This window comes from Pseudophryne corroboree, chromosome 9, assembly GCF_028390025.1.
Source record: "Pseudophryne corroboree isolate aPseCor3 chromosome 9, aPseCor3.hap2, whole genome shotgun sequence".
In the NCBI taxonomy this organism is placed as follows: Eukaryota; Metazoa; Chordata; class Amphibia; order Anura; family Myobatrachidae; genus Pseudophryne; species Pseudophryne corroboree.
In genome coordinates, this window is record NC_086452.1 from 36,095,899 (window position 1) to 36,117,804 (window position 21,906).

General features: G+C 47.6%; 1 protein-coding gene across 3 annotated transcripts in view; it reads right to left on the reverse strand.

The window, feature by feature from the left end:
* DNAJC6 (DnaJ heat shock protein family (Hsp40) member C6) overlaps positions 1–21,906 on the reverse strand; it is a 275,117-nt gene that overhangs the window by 170,760 nt on the left and 82,451 nt on the right. For all 3 annotated transcript variants that reach the window (XM_063939170.1, XM_063939171.1, XM_063939169.1), the window contains 3 exons: positions 8,943–9,093; positions 7,791–7,840; positions 6,197–6,345 (listed from right to left, as the gene is read on the reverse strand). In XM_063939170.1, coding sequence (XP_063795240.1) covers positions 6,197–6,345; positions 7,791–7,840; positions 8,943–9,093 — 350 coding nt within the window. The remainder of the gene's footprint in view (positions 1–6,196; positions 6,346–7,790; positions 7,841–8,942; positions 9,094–21,906) is intronic.

The window sequence follows — 21,906 nt, forward strand, 5'->3', positions numbered from 1 at the left end:
AATACACGGATCTCATATCTGGTGTCCAGTCTAATATGCAGATCTCATATCTGGTGCCCAGTCTAATATGCAGATCTCATATCTGGTGCCCAGTCTAATATGCAGACCTCATATCTGGTGCCCAGTCTAATACACGGATCTCATATCTGGTGTCCAGTCTAATACGCAGACCTCATATCTGGTGCCTAGTCTAATACACAGATCTCATATCTGGTGCCTAGTCTAATACACAGATCTCATATCTGGTGCCCAGTCTAATACACAGATCTCATATCTGGTGCCCAGTCTAATACACAGATCTCATATCTGGTGCCCAGTCTAATACGCAGATCTCATATCTGGTGCTCAGTCTATTATGCAGACCTCATATCTGGTGCCCAGTCTAATATGCAGACCTCATATCTGGTGCCCAGTCTAATATGCAGACCTCATATCTGGTGCCCAGTCTAATACACAGACCTCATATCTGGTGCCCAGTCTAATACGCAGATCTCATATCTGGTGTCCAGTCTAATACACAGATCTCATATCTGGTGCCCAGTCTAATATGCAGACCTCATATCTGGTGCCCAGTCTAATACACGGATCTCATATCTGGTGTCCAGTCTAATATGCAGATCTCATATCTGGTGCCCAGTCTAATATGCATATCTCATATCTGGTGTCCAGTCTAATATGCAGATCTCATATCTGGTGCCCAGTCTAATATGCAGACCTCATATCTGGTGCCCAGTCTAATACACGGATCTCATATCTGGTGTCCAGTCTAATATGCAGATCTCATATCTGGTGTCCAGTCTAATAAGCAACCTCATATCTGGTGCCCAGTCTAATACGCAGATCTCATATCTGGTGCCCAGTCTAATACGCAGATCTCATATCTGGTGCCCAGTCTAATACGCAGATCTCATATCTGGTACCCAGTCTAATAAGCATATCTCATATCTGGTGCCCAGTCTAATACGCAGAACTCATATCTGGTGCCCAGTCTAATACGCATATCTCATATCTGGTGCCCAGTCTAATACACAGACCTCATATCTGGTGCCCAGTCTAATACGCAGATCTCATATCTGGTACCCAGTCTAATAAGCATATCTCATATCTGGTGCCCAGTCTAATACGCAGAACTCATATCTGGTGCCCAGTCTAATAAGCATATCTCATATCTGGTGCCCAGTCTAATACACAGACCTCATATCTGGTGCCCAGTCTAATACGCAGATCTAATATCTGGTGCCCAGTCTAATACGCAGATCTCATATCTGGTACCCAGTCTAATAAGCATATCTCATATCTGGTGCCCAGTCTAATACGCAGAACTCATATCTGGTGCCCAGTCTAATACGCATATCTCATATCTGGTGCCCAGTATAATATGCAGATCTTACACATGGTACCCAGTCTAATACACAGACCTCATATCTGGTGCCCAGTCTAATACACAGGCCTCATATCTGGTGCCCAGTCTAATAAACAGATCTCATATCTGGTGCCCAGTCTAATACGCAGACCTCATATCTGGTGCCCAGTCTAATATGCAGAACTCATATCTGGTGCCCAGTCTAATACACAGATCTCATATCTGGTGCCCAGTCTAATACGCAGACCTCATATCTGGTGCCCAGTCTAATACACTGATCTCATATCTGGTGCCTAGTCTAATACGCAGATCTCATATCTGGTGCCCAGTCTAATACGCAGATCTCATATCTGGTGCTCAGTCTAATACGCAAACCTCATATCTGGTGCCCAGTCTAACACGCAGACCTCATATCTGGTGTCCAGTCTAATATGCAGATCTCATATCAGGTGCCCAGTCTAATACGCAGACCTCATATCTGGTGCCCAGTCTAATACGCAGATCTCATATCTGGTGTCCAGTCTAATACACAGATCTCATATCTGGTGCCCAGTCTAATACACAGATCTCATATCTGGTGCCCAGTCTAATACACAGATCTCATATCTGGTGCCCAGTCTAATACGCAGACCTCATATCTGGTGCCCAGTCTAATACACAGATCTCATATCTGGTGCCCAGTCTAATACACAGATCTCATATCTGGTGCCCAGTCTAATACACGGATCTCATATCTGGTGTCCAGACTAATATGCAGATCTCATATCTGGTGCCCAGTCTAATATGCATATCTCATATCTGGTGTCAAGTCTAATATGCAGACCTCATATCTGGTGCCCAGTCTAATACACGGATCTCATATCTGGTGCCCAGTCTAATACACGGATCTCATATCTGGTGTCCAGACTAATATGCAGATCTCATATCTGGTGCCCAGTCTAATATGCATATCTCATATCTGGTGCCCAGTCTAATATGCAGACCTCATATCTGGTGCCCAGTCTAATACACGGATCTCATATCTGGTGTCCAGTCTAATATGCAGATCTCATATCTGGTGTCCAGTCTAATAAGCAACCTCATATCTGGTGCCCAGTCTAATACGCAGATCTCATATCTGGTGCCCAGTCTAATACGCAGATCTCATATCTGGTACCCAGTCTAATAAGCATATCTCATATCTGGTGCCCAGTCTAATACGCAGAACTCATATCTGGTGCCCAGTCTAATAAGCATATCTCATATCTGGTGCCCAGTCTAATACACAGACCTCATATCTGGTGCCCAGTCTAATACGCAGATCTCATATCTGGTGCCCAGTCTAATACGCAGATCTCATATCTGGTACCCAGTCTAATAAGCATATCTCATATCTGGTGCCCAGTCTAATACGCAGAACACATATCTGGTGCCCAGTCTAATACGCATATCTCATATCTGGTGCCCAGTCTAATACACAGACCTCATATCTGGTGTCCAGTCTAATACGCAGATCTCATATCTGGTGCCCAGTCTAATATGCAGAACTCATATCTGGTGCCCAGTCTAATACACAGATCTCATATCTGGTGCCCAGTCTAATACGCAGACCTCATATCTGGTGCCCAGTCTAATACACTGATCTCATATCTGGTGCCTAGTCTAATACGCAGATCTCATATCTGGTGCCCAGTCTAATACGCAGATCTCATATCTGGTGCCCAGTCTAATACGCAGATCTCATATCTGGTGCTCAGTCTAATACGCAAACCTCATATCTGATGCCCAGTCTAATACGCAGATCTCATATCTGGTGCCCAGTCTAATACACTGATCTCATATCTGGTGCCTAGTCTAATACGCAGATCTCATATCTGGTGCCCAGTCTAATACACAGATCTCATATCTGGTGCCCAGTCTAATACGCAGATCTCATATCTGGTGCTCAGTCTAATACGCAGATCTCATATCTGGTGTCCAGTCTAATACACAGATCTCATATCTGGTGCCCAGTCTAATACACAGATCTCATATCTGGTGCCCAGTCTAATACACAGACCTAATATCTGGTGCCCAGTCTAATACACAGATCTCATATCTGGTGCCCAGTCTAACACGCAGACCTCATATCTGGTGTCCAGTCTAATATGCAGATCTCATATCAGGTGCCCAGTCTAATACGCAGACCTCATATCTGGTGCCCAGTCTAATACGCAGATATCATATCTGGTGCCCAGTCTAATACGCAGATCTCATATCTGGTGCTCAGTCTAATACGCAGACCTCATATCTGGTGCCTAGTCTAATACACAGATCTCATATCCGGTGCCCAGTCTAATACACAGACCTCATATCTGGTGCCCAGTCTAATACACAGATCTCATATCTGGTGCCCAGTTTAATACGCAGACCTCATATCTGGTGTCCAGTCTAATAAGCAACCTCATATCTGGTGCCCAGTCTAATAAGCAACCTCATATCTGGTGCCCAGTCTAATACACGGATCTCATATCTGGTGCCCAGTCTAATACACGGATCTCATATCTGGTGTCCAGACTAATATGCAGATCTCATATCTGGTGCCCAGTCTAATATGCATATCTCATATCTGGTGCCCAGTCTAATATGCAGACCTCATATCTGGTGCCCAGTCTAATACACGGATCTCATATCTGGTGTCCAGTCTAATATGCAGATCTCATATCTGGTGTCCAGTCTAATATGCAGATCTCATATCTGGTGCCCAGTCTAATACGCAGATCTCATATCTGGTGCCCAGTCTAATACGCAGATCTCATATCTGGTACCCAGTCTAATAAGCATATCTCATATCTGGTGCCCAGTCTAATACGCAGAACTCATATCTGGTGCCCAGTCTAATAAGCATATCTCATATCTGGTGCCCAGTCTAATACACAGACCTCATATCTGGTGCCCAGTCTAATACGCAGATCTCATATCTGGTGCCCAGTCTAATACGCAGATCTCATATCTGGTACCCAGTCTAATAAGCATATCTCATATCTGGTGCCCAGTCTAATACGCAGAACACATATCTGGTGCCCAGTCTAATACGCATATCTCATATCTGGTGCCCAGTCTAATACACAGATCTCATATCTGGTGTCCAGTCTAATACGCAGATCTCATATCTGGTGCCCAGTCTAATATGCAGAACTCATATCTGGTGCCCAGTCTAATACACAGATCTCATATCTGGTGCCCAGTCTAATACGCAGACCTCATATCTGGTGCCCAGTCTAATACACTGATCTCATATCTGGTGCCTAGTCTAATACGCAGATCTCATATCTGGTGCCCAGTCTAATACGCAGATCTCATATCTGGTGCCCAGTCTAATACGCAGATCTCATATCTGGTGCTCAGTCTAATACGCAAACCTCATATCTGATGCCCAGTCTAATACGCAGATCTCATATCTGGTGCCCAGTCTAATACACTGATCTCATATCTGGTGCCTAGTCTAATACGCAGATCTCATATCTGGTGCCCAGTCTAATACACAGATCTCATATCTGGTGCCCAGTCTAATACGCAGATCTCATATCTGGTGCTCAGTCTAATACGCAGATCTCATATCTGGTGTCCAGTCTAATACACAGATCTCATATCTGGTGCCCAGTCTAATACACAGATCTCATATCTGGTGCCCAGTCTAATACACAGACCTCATATCTGGTGCCCAGTCTAATACACAGATCTCATATCTGGTGCCCAGTCTAACACGCAGACCTCATATCTGGTGTCCAGTCTAATATGCAGATCTCATATCAGGTGCCCAGTCTAATACGCAGACCTCATATCTGGTGCCCAGTCTAATACGCAGATATCATATCTGGTGCCCAGTCTAATACGCAGATCTCATATCTGGTGCTCAGTCTAATACGCAGACCTCATATCTGGTGCCTAGTCTAATACACAGATCTCATATCTGGTGCCCAGTCTAATACACAGATCTCATATCTGGTGCCCAGTTTAATACGCAGACCTCATATCTGGTGTCCAGTCTAATAAGCAACCTCATATCTGGTGCCCAGTCTAATAAGCAACCTCATATCTGGTGCCTAGTCTAATACGCAGATCTCATATCTGGTGTCCAGTCTAATAAGCAACCTCATATCTGGTGCCCAGTCTAATACGCAGATCTCATATCTGGTGCCCAGTCTAATACACAGACCTCATATCTGGTGCCCAGTCTAATACACAGATCTCATATCTGGTGCCCAGTCTAATACACAGACCTCATATCTGGTGCCCAGTCTAATATGCAGATCTTTTACATGGTGCCCAGTCTAATACACAGATCTCATATCTGGTGCCCAGTCTAATACACAGACCTCATATCTGGTGCCCAGTCTAATATGCAGATCTTATACATGGTGCCCAGTCTAATACACAGATCTCATATCTGGTGTCCAGTCTAATACACAGACCTCATATCTGGTGCCCAGTCTAATATGCAGATACCATACATGGTGCCAACGCTAATAACATCTGGTACAACAGACCCATGGCACTGTCTCCTAGAGGCTGCTCACTCTCTGTCCTGTCTTCCAGGTGGGTCCCACATACAGCAACATATTCCTACTGGCACCATTTCCTGTCTGATTTCCGTGTAGGACTGAACCCATAACATCTACTGGTTATATAACGTACAGGTGCTGGGTAGAAAGTGCGGTGGTGGTTGGGGTGGAGGATATTATCCGTCATGGCGAATATAATCACAGAGAGTAATATAGAATACACAGAGTCGGATATGAGAAGTCTGAGTTGCACACGTCAGCTGTAACATAAAGCGCATTCTGCGCACATATAAAGCACAGTGATACGCACCCGATTGTGGAACTTGGCACTGCGGTAAGACTTGGGTGACAAGTTGAACACTGTGTAATGGTCCAGATGCCTTGAATCCAGGAACGAGCGCACGTCTTCTATATGGTTTCTGAACCCTAACTCCACACCTTCCGCCGGAAAGGACATCACTAGGGAAACAAGAGTATGACAGAGGATTAGACCCCAGCTCCATTCTCAGTAAACTCTACAGATTGTTGTGCATGAAAATCCCAGGAGGTCAGCGGTTTCCGAGACTCAAATCTCCCCATCTGGCACCAACAATCCTTCCTTCTTCAAAGTCACTCAGAGCACATTTCTTCCCTCTTCTGATGTTTGGCCTTAACAACAACTGAACCTCTTGACCGTATAATCATGCTTTTATGCAAGAGTTGCTGCCACAACTAGCCGATTAGATATTTGCATTTATAAGGAGGTGAACATGTGTAGCGAATAATGTGGCCACTGAATGTATATACCAAACCAGTACTGCCAGCATTTGTTTTTTTTACTGTGTGGCAGTGCGGGTTTGGTAAGCATATTAGCTTATGTCACCTCATTTGCTGACATGCGGGGGGATGTAGTATGGTACGCCGGCGGCCGGGCTCCCGGCGACCAGCATACCGGCGCCGGGATCCTGACCGCCGGCATACAGACAGCGTGGCAAGCGCAAATGAGCCCCTTGGAGGTTCGCTGCGCTCGCCACGCTGCGGGCACGGTGGCGCACTATGCGCACCACACTATTTATTCTCCCTCCAGGGGGGGTAGCGGACCCCCAAGAGGGAGAAAAGGTGTCAGTATGCCGGCTGTCGGGATTCCGGCACCGGTATACTGTGCGCCGGGATCCCGACAGCCGTCAAACTGAAGACCACCCGCGGGGGGACGCCCAGTACAGGGCTAGTCCGCCCCGCATGTCAGTCCTTGCCCCCCCTCCCGCACAGGTACGAAAGCATTGCACGGTGGCGACGCGTTTGTACCTGGCGAGTAGCTCCCTACCTGCGCAGCTCCTGCGCTCTGGCAAGGAGCTACCCGCCGCATCCCGGGTCACAGCAGCTGCGCGTGACGTCACGCAGCCACCGCGGCCCGCCCACCCAACGGTCCGGACACGCCTCCATTGTCCGGACCATGCCCCGCCAACGGCGTTCTAACACCCCTGGCACGCCCCCTCCCGCCCCGCAACCGCCTCTGCCTGTCAACCAGGCAGAGGCGATCGCAGCCCAGTGATGCTCATTAGCATCTCACTGGGCTCCCAGGGTGTGTACGCGCAGTGCGGCCGCTGCGCGGGCGCACTCCACAAAAAAATTCAGACTGCGATCGCTGCCGCGATCCGGTCTGAATTAGCCCCCAAGATTGGGGAGGTATGTGTCTGGAGGGCGGCCTAGTGCTTTAAAAGAACCAAGCACATCCCTTGCAAACTGACTATGCCCCATTAGCAGTGCGCCAATATTCCATGGTGGCAGACGTGCAATTATTTCAACAGGAACGGTGGAGGGTGGCTCCTCCGCAGGTTACCGCGGTTCACTGCTGCGCCATGGCATAAAAGTTGTTAATACAGAATAAGTACGACAAAGATTTCAATAAGTGTAACATTACTTACCGATAATCCTTGAGGTAATATATGAGATATCCAGCTCTCCTTTTGCATAACTAAAAACAGAGAAAGAAAAGTCTTGTCGGTTAGTACTTAGGAAGACCTTGTTCTACAGAAAAACAACATTGTCTGGAAATATTTTGTCTGCAACCATGACAGCAGATAAAGGACGACATGCTACTAGAACATTCCAATTTCGTATCTGTTCTAAAGGCGCAGAGTCCACCCCTCCTGTTGTTTTTGCTTTCATTTCTCTAACTCTCTGCCACCTGAACCAGAAGCGTTCTTCATGGGTCCAGCCGTGTTTCATTACACTACAACGTGCTAACACTACTCATGAGCTTTTTGTTACCAAAGCTGCAATCTTAGGGACGGATCTTAGAGACCAGATAGCATGGTGGCCATCCCTGCTGCCAATGGGGGTTGTGTATGATCCGCCATATCTGAGGCTGTCCAGTGTATGGCACAAACGCAATGAATCAAGTGCATCATGTACAAGCCACATTCTAGGGCTGTCCAGCTGGAGAGGCGCATGGTGGACAGAAGAATAACTTCTTAGTCTCCTTCACACCGGTCCCTCTAGGGATATAAAATGCTATTTTTCTCCAAAAACAGTTCTACATGTAGCTCCATCCCTGTCTTATATCTACGAGTGATGGGGCACTGGGAATGTCCTTATCAGGCACCTTCGTGTGATTGAAAGTCTTGATTATATTTTTACAACTGCTGGAAGAAATACAATTAACGTGTTGAAGTGTTCCTGAAAGTGCAAAGGTGAATCGGCCCCAGGATATCTGTCACCTTCACCATGGCAGCAGACCATGGTCTCTCACTGCCTGAATGCCCACACCCTACTCTAGGGGTCAGTATCACGGATGAACTTGTTTGCTTGGTTTGTTTCTATGACAAATACACCAAGGTAAGCCCTCCCGCCAGTCAAAGTGGGCAGTCCTGACACGGCCCCTGTACCCTCCTTTATAAAGGTGCCCTGTTCTTTGTCCTGTCTAATGGTTGGCCAAGTCCCTCTGTTGTGGATATCCACACCCCCTTTGGTGGCTTGCCACACTCCTTAAGCTTGGGCCCCTAATTCGGCATTGCCTGGTGGAACCCTCACGCCCCAGTCCGACACTGACTACATTGTATGAATCTCCATCTCACCTGGCCACTGACTGCATGACTTTAGTAGACGTGTCCTTCAACGTGTCCTTCAGGTTGTCCTTCAAATTGCTGAAGAGGCGACCCGCTCCCCCTTTGACGATGTCTAAAAGGCCGCCCCCATAATTGGACTCCATATCTGGTGACGAGGCACCTGGAAGGGCAGAGAGTTTCAATGGTTAATATTTAGCACAAATTAATTTGAACGATTATTCTGTCTCTCGTCCACTAATTTTTAATATCTCTCTCTCTCTCTCTCTCTATATATATATATATATATATATATATATATATATATATATATATATATATATATACACACATACTGTGTGTATATGTGTATATGTGTATATATATATATATATATATATATATATATAAAATTGTTATTAATGCTACATTATAGCAATATTACTGCTGAGCGGTGATATGCTACAGTATAACATTTTATTATAATTGAATTAAGTGAATAAAAGAACTTAATATATATTAATATATAGCCTAAGAGCCGACACTACATAGAACAGGTAAATAGTTAACAATAAATAGTTGCAGCTGACAAATTATACACCAACAAGAGGAATATTACTGTGTATTGGGGGTAATTCAGAGTTGATCGCAGCAGCACGTTTGTTAGCAGTTGGGCAAAACCATGTGCACTGCAGGTGTGGCAGATGTAACATGTGCAGAGAGAGTTAGATTTGGGTGTATTATTTTGTTTCTGTGCAGAGTCAATACCGGCTGCTTTATTTTTGCACTGCAATTTAGATTTCAGTTTGAACACAACCCACCCAAATCTAACTCTCTCTGCACATGTTACACCTGCCCCACCTGCAGTGCACATGGGCCCTCATTCCGAGTTGTTCGCTCGCAAGCTGCTTTTAGCAGCTTTACACACGCTAAGCCGCCGCCTACTGGGAGTGAATCTTAGCTTCTTAAAATTGCGAACGAAAGATTCGCAATATTGCGAAAAGACTTCTCTGTGCAGTTTCTGAGTAGCTCGAGACTTACTCTGCCAGTGCGATCAGTTCAGTGCTTGTCGTTCCTGGTTTGACGTCACAAACACACCCAGCGTTCGCCCAGACACTCCTCCGTTTCTCCAGACACTCCCGCGTTTTTCCCAGAAACTGTAGAGTTTTTTCACACACTCCCATAAAACGGCCAGTTTCCACCCAGAAACACCCACTTCCTGTCAATCACTGTACGATCACCAGAACGAAGAAAAAGCCGTGAGTAAAATTCCTAACTGCATAGCAAATTTACTTGGCGCAGTCGCAGTGCGAACATTGCGCATGCGCACTAAGCGGAAAATCGCTGCGATGCAAAGAAATTTACCGAGCGAACAACTCGGAATGACCCCCATGGTTTTGCCCAACTGCTAACAAATTTGCTGCTGTGATCAACTCTGAATTACCCCCATTGTCCTCACATACATACAGTACATACATACATACATACATACATACATACATACATACAAGATTATGCGGATTACACCAAGCAGGACTATTATATTCAATATCTACGTAGGAACAGCAGGTTTGTAGGGCGGGAGCAGGGCTAATGTGACACAATTCTATGAGAATTGCTCCATATTAGCCCCACCCACACTTGTAATTTGTGTCATTTTGCCTAGATAGAGGCGGACTTATTGATGCAATGCCCCTGGCCCCACCCCCTCAGTGATCACATGGACCTCCTTTACAGGCTTTCCATGTAGAGTAGAAATTACAAGTCGGAAAGTATGGTGAAACCATGCTGTTTTTTGTTTTTGCTTTCCTCCCACCTCAGAATCCGCCCCAGTATGCAAAACGTGACAAACTGCATTTTCTCAACTGTTCTCCTCCTCATCCCATCTCTTCTCCTGCTTTGTCTCTTCCCTAAGATTAGTGTCACACAAAGTAAAAAGCAGGGTCTATAGATTACTTGTGTCTGTGCAACGCAGCACTTTGTAGCTCATGTAACCTATGCAGATGTGCAAAAAGGTTTTAAGTGGGTGTGCTTAGCTACAATAGTAAAAGGAGTTTTAGTTAGAGCAGTGGTTTCCAAACTTTTTTGAATCACGGCGCCCTAGAATATCAGAATTTATTTCACGGGACCCCTAGGCCAAAAATTTCTTATTGAGAAATTTAGAAAGAAATATTACATTAAGTAGATCGCGTTTATATGTCATCCTTAGGGTCAGGTGTGTGGTGAGGGACAATATTTGCTTCTATTTGGCCACATATTTTATGACTGGCAGTCACCAGCACTGGTTTTGCCTATTATTTCTCTATCGTCCTAGTGGATGCTGGGGTTCCTGAAAGGACCATGGGGAATAGCGGCTCCGCAGGAGACAGGGCACAAAAAGTAAAGCTTTTCCAGATCAGGTGGTGTGCACTGGCTCCTCCCCCTATGACCCTCCTCCAGACTCCAGTTAGATTTTTGTGCCCGGCCGAGAAGGGTGCAATCTAGGTGGCTCTCCTAAAGAGCTGCTTAGAAAAAGTTTAGCTTAGGTTTTTTATTTTACAGTGAGTCCTGCTGGCAACAGGATCACTGCAACGAGGGACTGAGGGGAGAAGAAGTGAACTCACCTGCGTGCAGGATGGATTGGCTTCTTGGCTACTGGACATCAGCTCCAGAGGGACGATCACAGGTACAGCCTGGATGGTCACCGGAGCCGCGCCGCCGGCCCCCTTGCAGATGCTGAAGTCAGAAGAGGTCCAGAATCGGCGGCTGAAGACTCCTGCAGTCTTCTAAAGGTAGCGCACAGCACTGCAGCTGTGCGCCATTTTCCTCTCAGCACACTTCACACGCAGTCACTGAGGGTGCAGGGCGCTGGGGGGGGGCGCCCTGGGAGGCAAATGTAACCTATATAAAGGCTAAAAATACCTCACATATAGCCCCCAGAGGCTATATGGAGATATTTAACCCCTGCCTGGATTCACTAAATAGCGGGAGACGAGCCCGCCGGAAAAGGGGCGGGGCCTATCTCCTCAGCACACGGCGCCATTTCCTCTCACAGCTCCGCTGGTCAGGACGGCTCCCAGGTCTCTCCCCTGCACTGCACTACAGAAACAGGGTAAAACAGAGAGGGGGGGGCAAATTTATGGCGATATTTTGATATATATAAAGCAGCTATAAGGGAGCACTTATTATAAGGCTATCCCTGTTATATATAGCGCTTTTGGTGTGTGCTGGCAAACTCTCCCTCTGTCTCCCCAAAGGGCTAGTGGGTCCTGTCTTCGTTAGGAGCATTCCCTGTGTGTCTGCTGTGTGTCGGTACGTGTGTGTCGACATGTATGAGGACGATATTGGTGTGGAGGCGGAGCAATTGCCAAATATGAGGATGTCACCCCCTAGGGAGTCGACACCAGAATGGATGCCTTTATTTATGGAACTACGGGATAGTGTCAACACGCTAAAGCAGTCGTTTGACGACATGAGACGGTCGGACAATCAATTAGTGCCTGTCCAGGCGACTCAAACACCGTCAGGGGCTGTGAAACGCCCTTTGCCTCAGTCGGTCGACACAGACCCAGACACAGGCACTGACTCCAGTGGTGACGGTGACGAATCAACCGTATTTTCCAGTAGGGCCACACGTTATATGATTTTGGCAATGAAGGAGGCGTTACATTTAGCTGATACTACAGGTACCACTAAACAGGGTATTATGTGGGGTGTGAAAAAACTACCTATAGTTTTTCCTGAATCAGAAGAATTAAATGACGTGTGTAATGAAGCGTGGGTTGCCCCTGATAAAAAGCTGATAATTTCAAAGAAATTATTGGCATTATACCCTTTCCCGCCAGAGGTTAGGGAGCGCTGGGAAACACCTCCTAGGGTGGACAAGGCGCTAACACGCTTATCTAAACAAGTGGCGTTACCCTCTCCTGAGACGGCCGCACTTAAAGATCCATCAGATAGGAGGATGGAAAATATCCAAAAAAGTATATACACACATGCAGGTGTTATACTACGACCAGCTATAGCGACTGCCTGGATGTGCAGTGCTGGGGTAGTTTGGTCAGAGTCCCTGATTGAAAATATTGATACCCTGGACAGGGACAATATTTTACTGTCGTTAGAACAAATAAAGGATGCATTTCTTTATATGCGTGATGCACAGAGGGATATCTGCACACTGGCATCACGGGTAAGTGCTATGTCCATTTCGGCCAGAAGAGCTTTATGGACGCGACAGTGGACAGGCGATGCGGATTCAAAACGGCATATGGAAGTTTTGCCGTATAAAGGGGAGGAGTTATTTGGAGTCGGTCTATCAGATTTGGTGGCCACGGCTACAGCCGGGAAATCCACCTTTCTACCTCAAGTCACTCCCCAACAGAAAAAGGCACCGACTTTTCAACCGCAGCCCTTTCGTTCCTTTAAAAATAAGAGAGCAAAGGGCTATTCATATCTGCCACGAGGCAGAGGTCGACGGAAGAGACAGCAACAGGCAGCTCCTTCCCAGGAACAGAAGCCTTCCCCGGCTTCTACAAAAGCCTCAGCATGACGCTGGGGCTTCTCAAGCGGACTCGGGGACGGTGGGTGGTCGTCTCAAAAATTACAGCGCGCAGTGGGCTCACTCGCAGGTAGATCCCTGGATCCTGCAGATAATATCTCAGGGGTACAGGTTGGAATTAGAGACAGATCCACCTCGCCGTTTCCTGAAGTCTGCTTTACCAACGTCCCCCTCCGAAAGGGAGACGGTTTTGGAAGCCATTCACAAGCTGTACTCTCAGCAGGTGATAGTCAAGGTACCTCTTCTACAACAAGGGAAGGGGTATTATTCCACTCTTTTTGTGGTACCGAAGCCGGATGGCTCGGTAAGGCCTATTCTAAATCTGAAGTCCTTGAACCTGTACATAAAGAAGTTCAAGTTCAAGATGGAGTCACTCAGAGCAGTGATAGCGAACCTGGAAGAGGGGGACTTTATGGTATCCTTGGACATCAAGGATGCGTATCTCCACGTTCCAATTTACCCCTCACACCAGGGGTACCTCAGGTTCGTTGTACAAAACTGTCACTATCAGTTTCAGACGCTGCCGTTCGGATTGTCCACGGCACCTCGGGTCTTTACAAAGGTAATGGCCGAGATGATGATTCTTCTTCGAAGAAAAGGCATATTAATTATCCCATACTTGGACGATCTCCTAATAAGGGCAAGGTCCAGAGAACAGCTAGAGATGGGATTAGCACTGTCTCAAGAAGTGCTAAAACAGCACGGGTGGATTCTGAATATTCCAAAATCCCAGTTAATGCCGACAACTCGTCTGCTGTTCCTAGGGATGATTCTGGACACGGTTCAGAAAAAGGTTTTTCTCCCGGAGGAAAAAGCCAAGGAGTTATCCGAGCTTGTCAGGAACCTCCTAAAACCAGGAAAGGTGTCTGTACATCAATGCACAAGAGTCCTGGGAAAAATGGTGGCTTCTTACGAAGCAATTCCATTCGGCAGATTCCACGTAAGAATTTTCCAAAGGGATCTGTTGGACAAATGGTCAGGGTCGCATCTTCAGATGCACCTGCGGATAACCCTGTCTCCAAGGACAAGGGTGTCTCTTCTGTGGTGGTTGCAGAGGGCTCATCTATTGGAGGGCCGCAGATTCGGCATACAGGATTGGATCCTGGTGACCACGGACGCCAGCCTGAGAGGCTGGGGAGCAGTCACACAAGGAAGAAACTTCCAGGGAGTATGGACGAGCCTGGAAACGTCTCTTCACATAAACATTCTGGAACTAAGAGCAATATACAATGCTCTAAGCCAGGCAGAACCTCTGCTTCAGGGAAAACCGGTGTTGATCCAGTCGGACAACATCACGGCAGTCGCCCATGTGAACAGACAGGGCGGCACAAGAAGCAGGAGTGCAATGGCAGAAGCTGCAAGGATTCTTCGCTGGGCAGAGAATCATGTGATAGCACTGTCAGCAGTGTTCATCCCGGGAGTGGACAACTGGGAAGCAGACTTCCTCAGCAGACACGATCTTCACCCGGGAGAGTGGGGACTTCATCCAGAAGTCTGCCACTTGCTGGTAACCCGTTGGGAAAGACCAATGGTGGACATGATGGCGTCTCGCCTCAACAAAAAACTGGACAGGTATTGCGCCAGGTCAAGAGATCCGCAGGCAATAGCTGTGGACGCGCTGGTAACGCCTTGGGTGTACCAGTCGGTGTATGTGTTTCCTCCTCTGCCTCTCATACCAAAAGTATTGAGAATTATACGGCAAAGAGGCGTAAGGACGATACTAGTGGTTCCGGATTGGCCAAGAAGGACTTGGTACCCGGAACTTCAAGAGATGATCACGGAAGATCCGTGGCCTCTACCTCTAAGGAGGGACTTGCTTCAGCAGGGTCCCTGTCTGTTTCAAGACTTACCGCGGCTGCGTTTGACGGCATGGCGGTTGAACGCCGGATCCTAAAGGAAAAAGGCATGCCGGAAGAAGTCATTCCTACTTTGATTAAAGCAAGGAAGGAAGTAACCGTGCAACATTATCACCGAATTTGGCGAAAATATGTTGCGTGGTGCGAAGATCGGAGTGCTCCGACGGAGGAATTTCAACTGGGTCGATTCCTACATTTCCTGCAATCAGGATTGTCTATGGGTCTCAAATTGGGATCTATTAAGGTTCAAATTTCGGCCCTGTCGATTTTCTTTCAAAAAGAATTGGCTTCAGTCCCTGAAGTCCAGACCTTTGTTAAGGGAGTGCTACATATACAGCCTCCTGTGGTGCCGCCAGTGGCACCGTGGGATCTCAATGTGGTTTTGGACTTTCTAAAATCTCATTGGTTTGAACCACTAAAGAAGGTGGATTTGAAATATCTCACATGGAAAGTGACCATGCTTCTAGCCCTGGCTTCGGCCAGGAGAGTGTCAGAACTGGCAGCTTTATCTTACAAAAGCCCATATCTGATTTTCCATTCGGACAGGGCAGAACTGCGGACTCGTCCGCATTTTCTCCCTAAGGTGGTGTCAGCATTTCATCTGAACCAGCCTATTGTAGTGCCTGCGGCTACAAGTGACTTGGAGGACTCCAAGTTACTGGACGTTGTCAGAGCATTAAAAATATATATTGCAAGGACAGCTGGAGTCAGAAAATCTGACTCGTTGTTTATATTGTATGCACCCAACAAGATGGGTGCTCCTGCGTCGAAGCAGACGATTGCTCGTTGGATCTGTAGCACAATCCAACTTGCACATTCTGTGGCAGGCCTGCCACAGCCTAAATCTGTAAAGGCCCACTCCACAAGGAAGGTGGGCTCATCTTGGGCGGCTGCCCGAGGGGTCTCGGCATTACAACTTTGCCGAGCAGCTACGTGGTCAGGGGAGAACACGTTTGTAAAATTTTACAAATTTGATACTCTGGCTAAGGAGGACCTGGAGTTCTCTCATTCGGTGCTGCAGAGTCATCCGCACTCTCCCGCCCGTTTGGGAGCTTTGGTATAATCCCCATGGTCCTTTCAGGAACCCCAGCATCCACTAGGACGATAGAGAAAATAAGATTTTACTTACCGATAAATCTATTTCTCGGAGTCCGTAGTGGATGCTGGGCGCCCATCCCAAGTGCGGATTATCTGCAATAATTGTACATAGTTATTGTTAACTAATTCGGGTTATTGTTGAAGGAAGCCATCTTTCAGAGGCTCCGCTGTTATCATACTGTTAACTGGGTTTAGATCACAAGTTGTACGGTGTGATTGGTGTGGCTGGTATGAGTCTTACCCGGGATTCAAAATCCTCCCTTATTGTGTACGCTCGTCCGGGCACAGTACCTAACTGGAGTCTGGAGGAGGGTCATAGGGGGAGGAGCCAGTGCACACCACCTGATCTGGAAAAGCTTTACTTTTTGTGCCCTGTCTCCTGCGGAGCCGCTATTCCCCATGGTCCTTTCAGGAACCCCAGCATCCACTACGGACTCCGAGAAATAGATTTATCGGTAAGTAAAATCTTATTATTGACCATGAATAATTTGAATTGGTCCTGGACCACCAACCCAGGGCACACCTGCAAGTGTCCCGAGGCACCCCAGGGAGCCACGGCACACAGTTTGGGAACCTCTGAGTTAGAGCATGTCTGCACTATAGGGGAAATCAAAAGCTTTTTCAAAAGGATGTATAGATGTAGCGGCTGGAAAATACAGTGGGATTGTGTAGTGGAGAGCGAGGCCATTATTACGTGGATCACAAAGCCATGATTACGTGATCCAAGAAGGTGGCCTAACCTCCCAGGAGTCCAGGAGAAGTTGTTAGAAATGGCCTAAACTCCCAGGAGTCCAGGAGATGTTGTAAGAAATGACCTAACCTCCCAGAAGTCCAGGAGAAGTTGTAAGAAATGACCTAACCTCCCAGGAGTCCAGGAGAAGTTGTAAGAAATGACCTAACCTCCCAGGAGTCCAGGAGAAGTTGTAAGAAATGACCTAACCTCCCAGGAGTCCAGGAGAAGTTGTAAGAAATGACCTAACCTCCCAGGAGTCCAGGAGAAGTTGTAAGAAATGACCTAACCTCCCAGGAGTCCAGGAGAAGTTGTAAGAAATGACCTAACCTCCCAGGAGTCCAGGAGAAGTTGTAAGAAATGGCCTAACCTCCTAGGAGTCCAGGAGAAGTTCTAAAAAAAATTCCAGGAGAGTAGTGGACACATTGTAACAAAGGGCATCATACAGTATCTTACAACTGCAGCAGTAATGAGCACTTTTCTCATGGGAAATGGTTATCGTTATCATAAGCTGACATCACCATATTTAAGTATTTCCCTCTGCACACAGAGAATAATGGGGGTCATTCCGAGTTGTTCGCTCGCTAGCAGATTTTAGCAGCATTGCACACGCTAGGCCGCCGCCCTCTGGGAGTGTATCTTTACTTAGCAGAATTGCAAACGAAAGATTAGCAGAATTGCGAATAAATAATTCTTAGCAGTTTCTGAGTAGCTCGAGACTTACTCCTACACTGCAATCAGCTCAGCCCGTTTCGTTCCTGGTTTGACGTCACAAACACGCCCTGCGTTCGGCCAGCCACTCCCCCGTTTCTCCAGACACTCCAGCGTTTTATGCTGGCACGCCTGCGTTTTTCCGCACACTCCCAGAAAACGGTCAGTTTCCACCCAGAAACACCCACTTCCTGTCAATCACACTCCGATCACTTCAACGATGAAAATTCTTCGTTCGGACGTGAGTAAATCTACTAAGTTTTGTGCTAAAATACTTACCGCATGCGCACTGCGTACCATGCGCATGCGCATTTTTTCCTTAATCGCTCCGTTGCGAAAAACGGCAACGAGCAATCAACTCGGAATGACCCCCAATGTTCCTGGGCTAGGAATTTAGGGATTTACCTAATACTTATCCTAAACTAAAAATAAGATTTTACTCACCGGTAAATCTATTTCTCGTAGTCCGTAGTGGATGCTGGGAACTCCGAAAGGACCATGGGGAATAGCGGCTCCGCAGGAGACTGGGCACAACTAAAGAAAGCTTTTAGGTCACCTGGTGTGCACTGGCTCCTCCCACTATGACCCTCCTCCAAGCCTCAGTTAGGACACTGTGCCCGGACGAGCTGACATAATAAGGAAGGATTTTGAATCCCGGGTAAGACTTCTACCAGCCACACCAATCACACCGTATAACTCGTGATACTATACCCAGTTTAACAGTATGAAAACAACTGAGCCTCTCAACAGATGGCTCAACAATAACCCTTTAGTTAACAATAACTATGTACAAGTATTGCAGACAATCCGCACTTGGGATGGGCGCCCAGCATCCACTACGGACTACGAGAAATAGATTTACCGGTGAGTAAAATCTTATTTTCTCTGACGTCCTAGTGGATGCTGGGAACTCCGAAAGGACCATGGGGATTATACCAAAGCTCCCAAACGGGCGGGAGAGTGCGGATGACTCTGCAGCACCGAATGAGAGAACTCAAGGTCCTCCTCAGCCAGGGTATCAAATTTGTAGAATTTTGCAAACGTGTTTGCCCCTGACCAAGTAGCAGCTCGGCAAAGTTGTAAAGCCGAGACCCCTCGGGCAGCCACCCAAGATGAGCCCACCTTCCTTGTGGAATGGGCTTTTACTGGTTTAGGATGCGGCAGTCCAGCCGCAGAATGCGCCAGCTGAATTGTGCTACAAATCCAGCGAGCAATAGTCTGCTTAGAAGCAGGAGCACCCAGCTTGTTGGGTGCATACAGAATAAATAGCGAGTCAGTTTTCCTGACTCTAGCCGTCCTGGAAACATACATTTTCAAGGCCCTGACTACGTCCAGTAACTTGGAATCCTCCAAGTCCCTAGTAGCCGCAGGCACCACAATAGGTTGGTTCAAGTGAAAAGCTGATACCACCTTAGGGAGAAACTGGGGACGAGTCCTCAATTCCGCCCTATCCATATGGAAAATCAGATAAGGGCTTTTACATGACAAAGCTGCCAATTCTGACACACGCCTGTCTGAAGCCAAGGCCAATAACATGACCACTTTCCACGTGAGATATTTTAGATCCACGGTTTTAAGTGGCTCAAACCAATGTGATTTTAAGAAACTCAACACCACGTTGAGATCCCAAGGTGCCACTGGAGGCACAAACGGGGGCTGAATATGCAGCACTCCTTTCACAATGCCTGAACTTCAGGTACTGAAGCTAGTTCTTTCTGGAAGAAAATCGACAGAGCCGAGATCTGTACCTTAATGGAGCCTAATTTCAGGCCCATAGTCACTCCTGCTTGTAGGAAATGCAGAAATCGACCTAGTTGAAATTCCTCTGTTGGGGCCTTTTTGGCCTCACACCAAGCAACATACTTCCGCCATATGCGGTGATAATGCTTTGCAGTTACATCTTTCCTGGCTTTAATCAGCGTAGGAATGACTTCCTCCGGAATGCCCTTTTCCTTCAGGATCCGGCGTTCAACCATCATGCCGTCAAACGCAGCCGCGGTAAGTCTTGGAACAGACAGGGCCCCTGCTGCAGCAGGTCCTGTCTGAGCGGCAGAGGCCATGGGTCCTCTGAGATCATCTCTTGAAGTTCCGGGTACCACGCTCGTCTTGGCCAATCCGGAACCACGAGTATTGTTCTTAATCCTCGTTTTCTTATTATTCTCAGTACCCTTGGTATGAGAGGCAGAGGAGGGAACACATAAACTGACTGGTACACCCACGGTGTCACTAGAGCGTCCACAGCTATCGCCTGAGGGTCCCTTGACCTGGCGCAATATCTCTCTAGTTTTTTGTTTAGGCGGGACGCCATCATGTCCACCTGTGGCCGTTCCCATCGATTTACAATCAGCGTGAAGACTTCTGGATGAAGTCCCCACTCTCCCGGGTGGAGGTCGTGCCTGCTGAGAAAGTCTGCTTCCCAGTTGTCCACTCCCGGAATGAACACTGCTGACAGTGCTAGTACGTGATTTTCCGCCCATCGGAGAATCCTTGTGGCTTCTGCCATTGCCATCCTGCTTCTTGTGCCGCCCTGTCGATTTACATGGGCGACTGCCGTGATGTTGTCTGACTGGATCAGTACCGGCTGGTGTAGAAGCAGGGATTTTGCCTGACTTAGGGCATTGTAAATGGCCCTTAGTTCCAGAATATTTATGTGTAGGGAAGTCTCCTGACTCGACCACAGCCCTTGGAAGTTTCTTCCCTGTGTGACTGCCCCCCAGCCTCGAAGGCTGGCATCCGTGGTCACCAGGACCCAGTCCTGTATGCCGAATCTGCGGCCCTCTAGAAGATGAGCACTCTGCAGCCACCACAGCAGAGACACCCTGGTTCTTGGAGACAGGGTTATTAGGCGATGCATCTGAAGATGCGATCCGGACCATTGGTACAACAGGTCCCACTGAAAGATTCTGGCATGGAACCTGCCGAAAGGAATTGCTTCGTAAGAAGCCACCATCTTTCCCAGGACCCGCGTGCAGTGATGCACCGATACCTGTTTTGGTTTCAGGAGGTCTCTGACTAGAGATGACAGCTCCTTGGCTTTCTCCTCCAGGAGAAACACTTTTTTCTGGACTGTATCCAGAATCATACCCAGGAACAGTAGACGTGTCGTCGGAACCAGCTGTGATTTTGGAATATTCAGAATCCAACCGTGCTGGTGTAGCACCTCCTGAGATAGTGCTACTCCCACCAACAACTGCTCCTTGGACCTCGCCTTTATTAGGAGATCGTCCAAGTACGGGATAATTAAAACTCCCTTTCTTCGAAGGAGTATCATCATTTCCGCCATTACCTTGGTAAACACCCTCGGTGCCGTGGAGAGTCCAAACGGCAGCGTCTGGAATTGGTAATGGCAATCCTGTACCACAAATCTGAGGTACTCCTGGTGAGGATAGTAAATGGGGACATGCAGGTAAGCATCCTTGATGTCCAGGGATACCATGTAATCCCCCTCGTCCAGGCTTGCAATAACCGCCCTGAGCGATTCCATCTTGAACTTGGATTTTTTTATGTATGTGTTCAAGGATTTCAAATTTAAAATGGGTCTCACCGAACCGTCCGGTTTCGGTACCACAAACAGTGTGGAATAGTAACCCCGTCCTTGTTGAAGTAGGGGCACCTTGATTATCACCTGCTGGGAATACAGCTTGTGAATTGCCGCTAGCACAGCCTCCCTGTCTGAAGGAGTAATCGGCAAGGCAGATTTTAGGAACCGGTGGGGTGGAGACGCCTCGAATTCCAGTTTGTACCCTTGAGATACTATTTGCAGGATCCAGGGATCCACCTGTGAGCGAGCCCACTGATCGCTGAAATTTTTGAGGCGGCCCCCCACCGTACCTGGCTCCGCCTGTGGAGCCCCACCGTCATGCGGCGGACTTGGAAGAAGCGGGGGAGGACTTTTGCTCCTGGGAACCTGCTGTTTGTTGCAGCCTTTTTCCCCTACCTCTGCCTCTGGACAGAAAGGACCCGCCTTTTCCACGCCTGTTTTTCTGAGTCCGAAAGGACTGTACCTGATAAAACGGCGCCTTTTTAGGCTGTGAGGGAACATGGGGTAAAAATGCTGACTTCCCA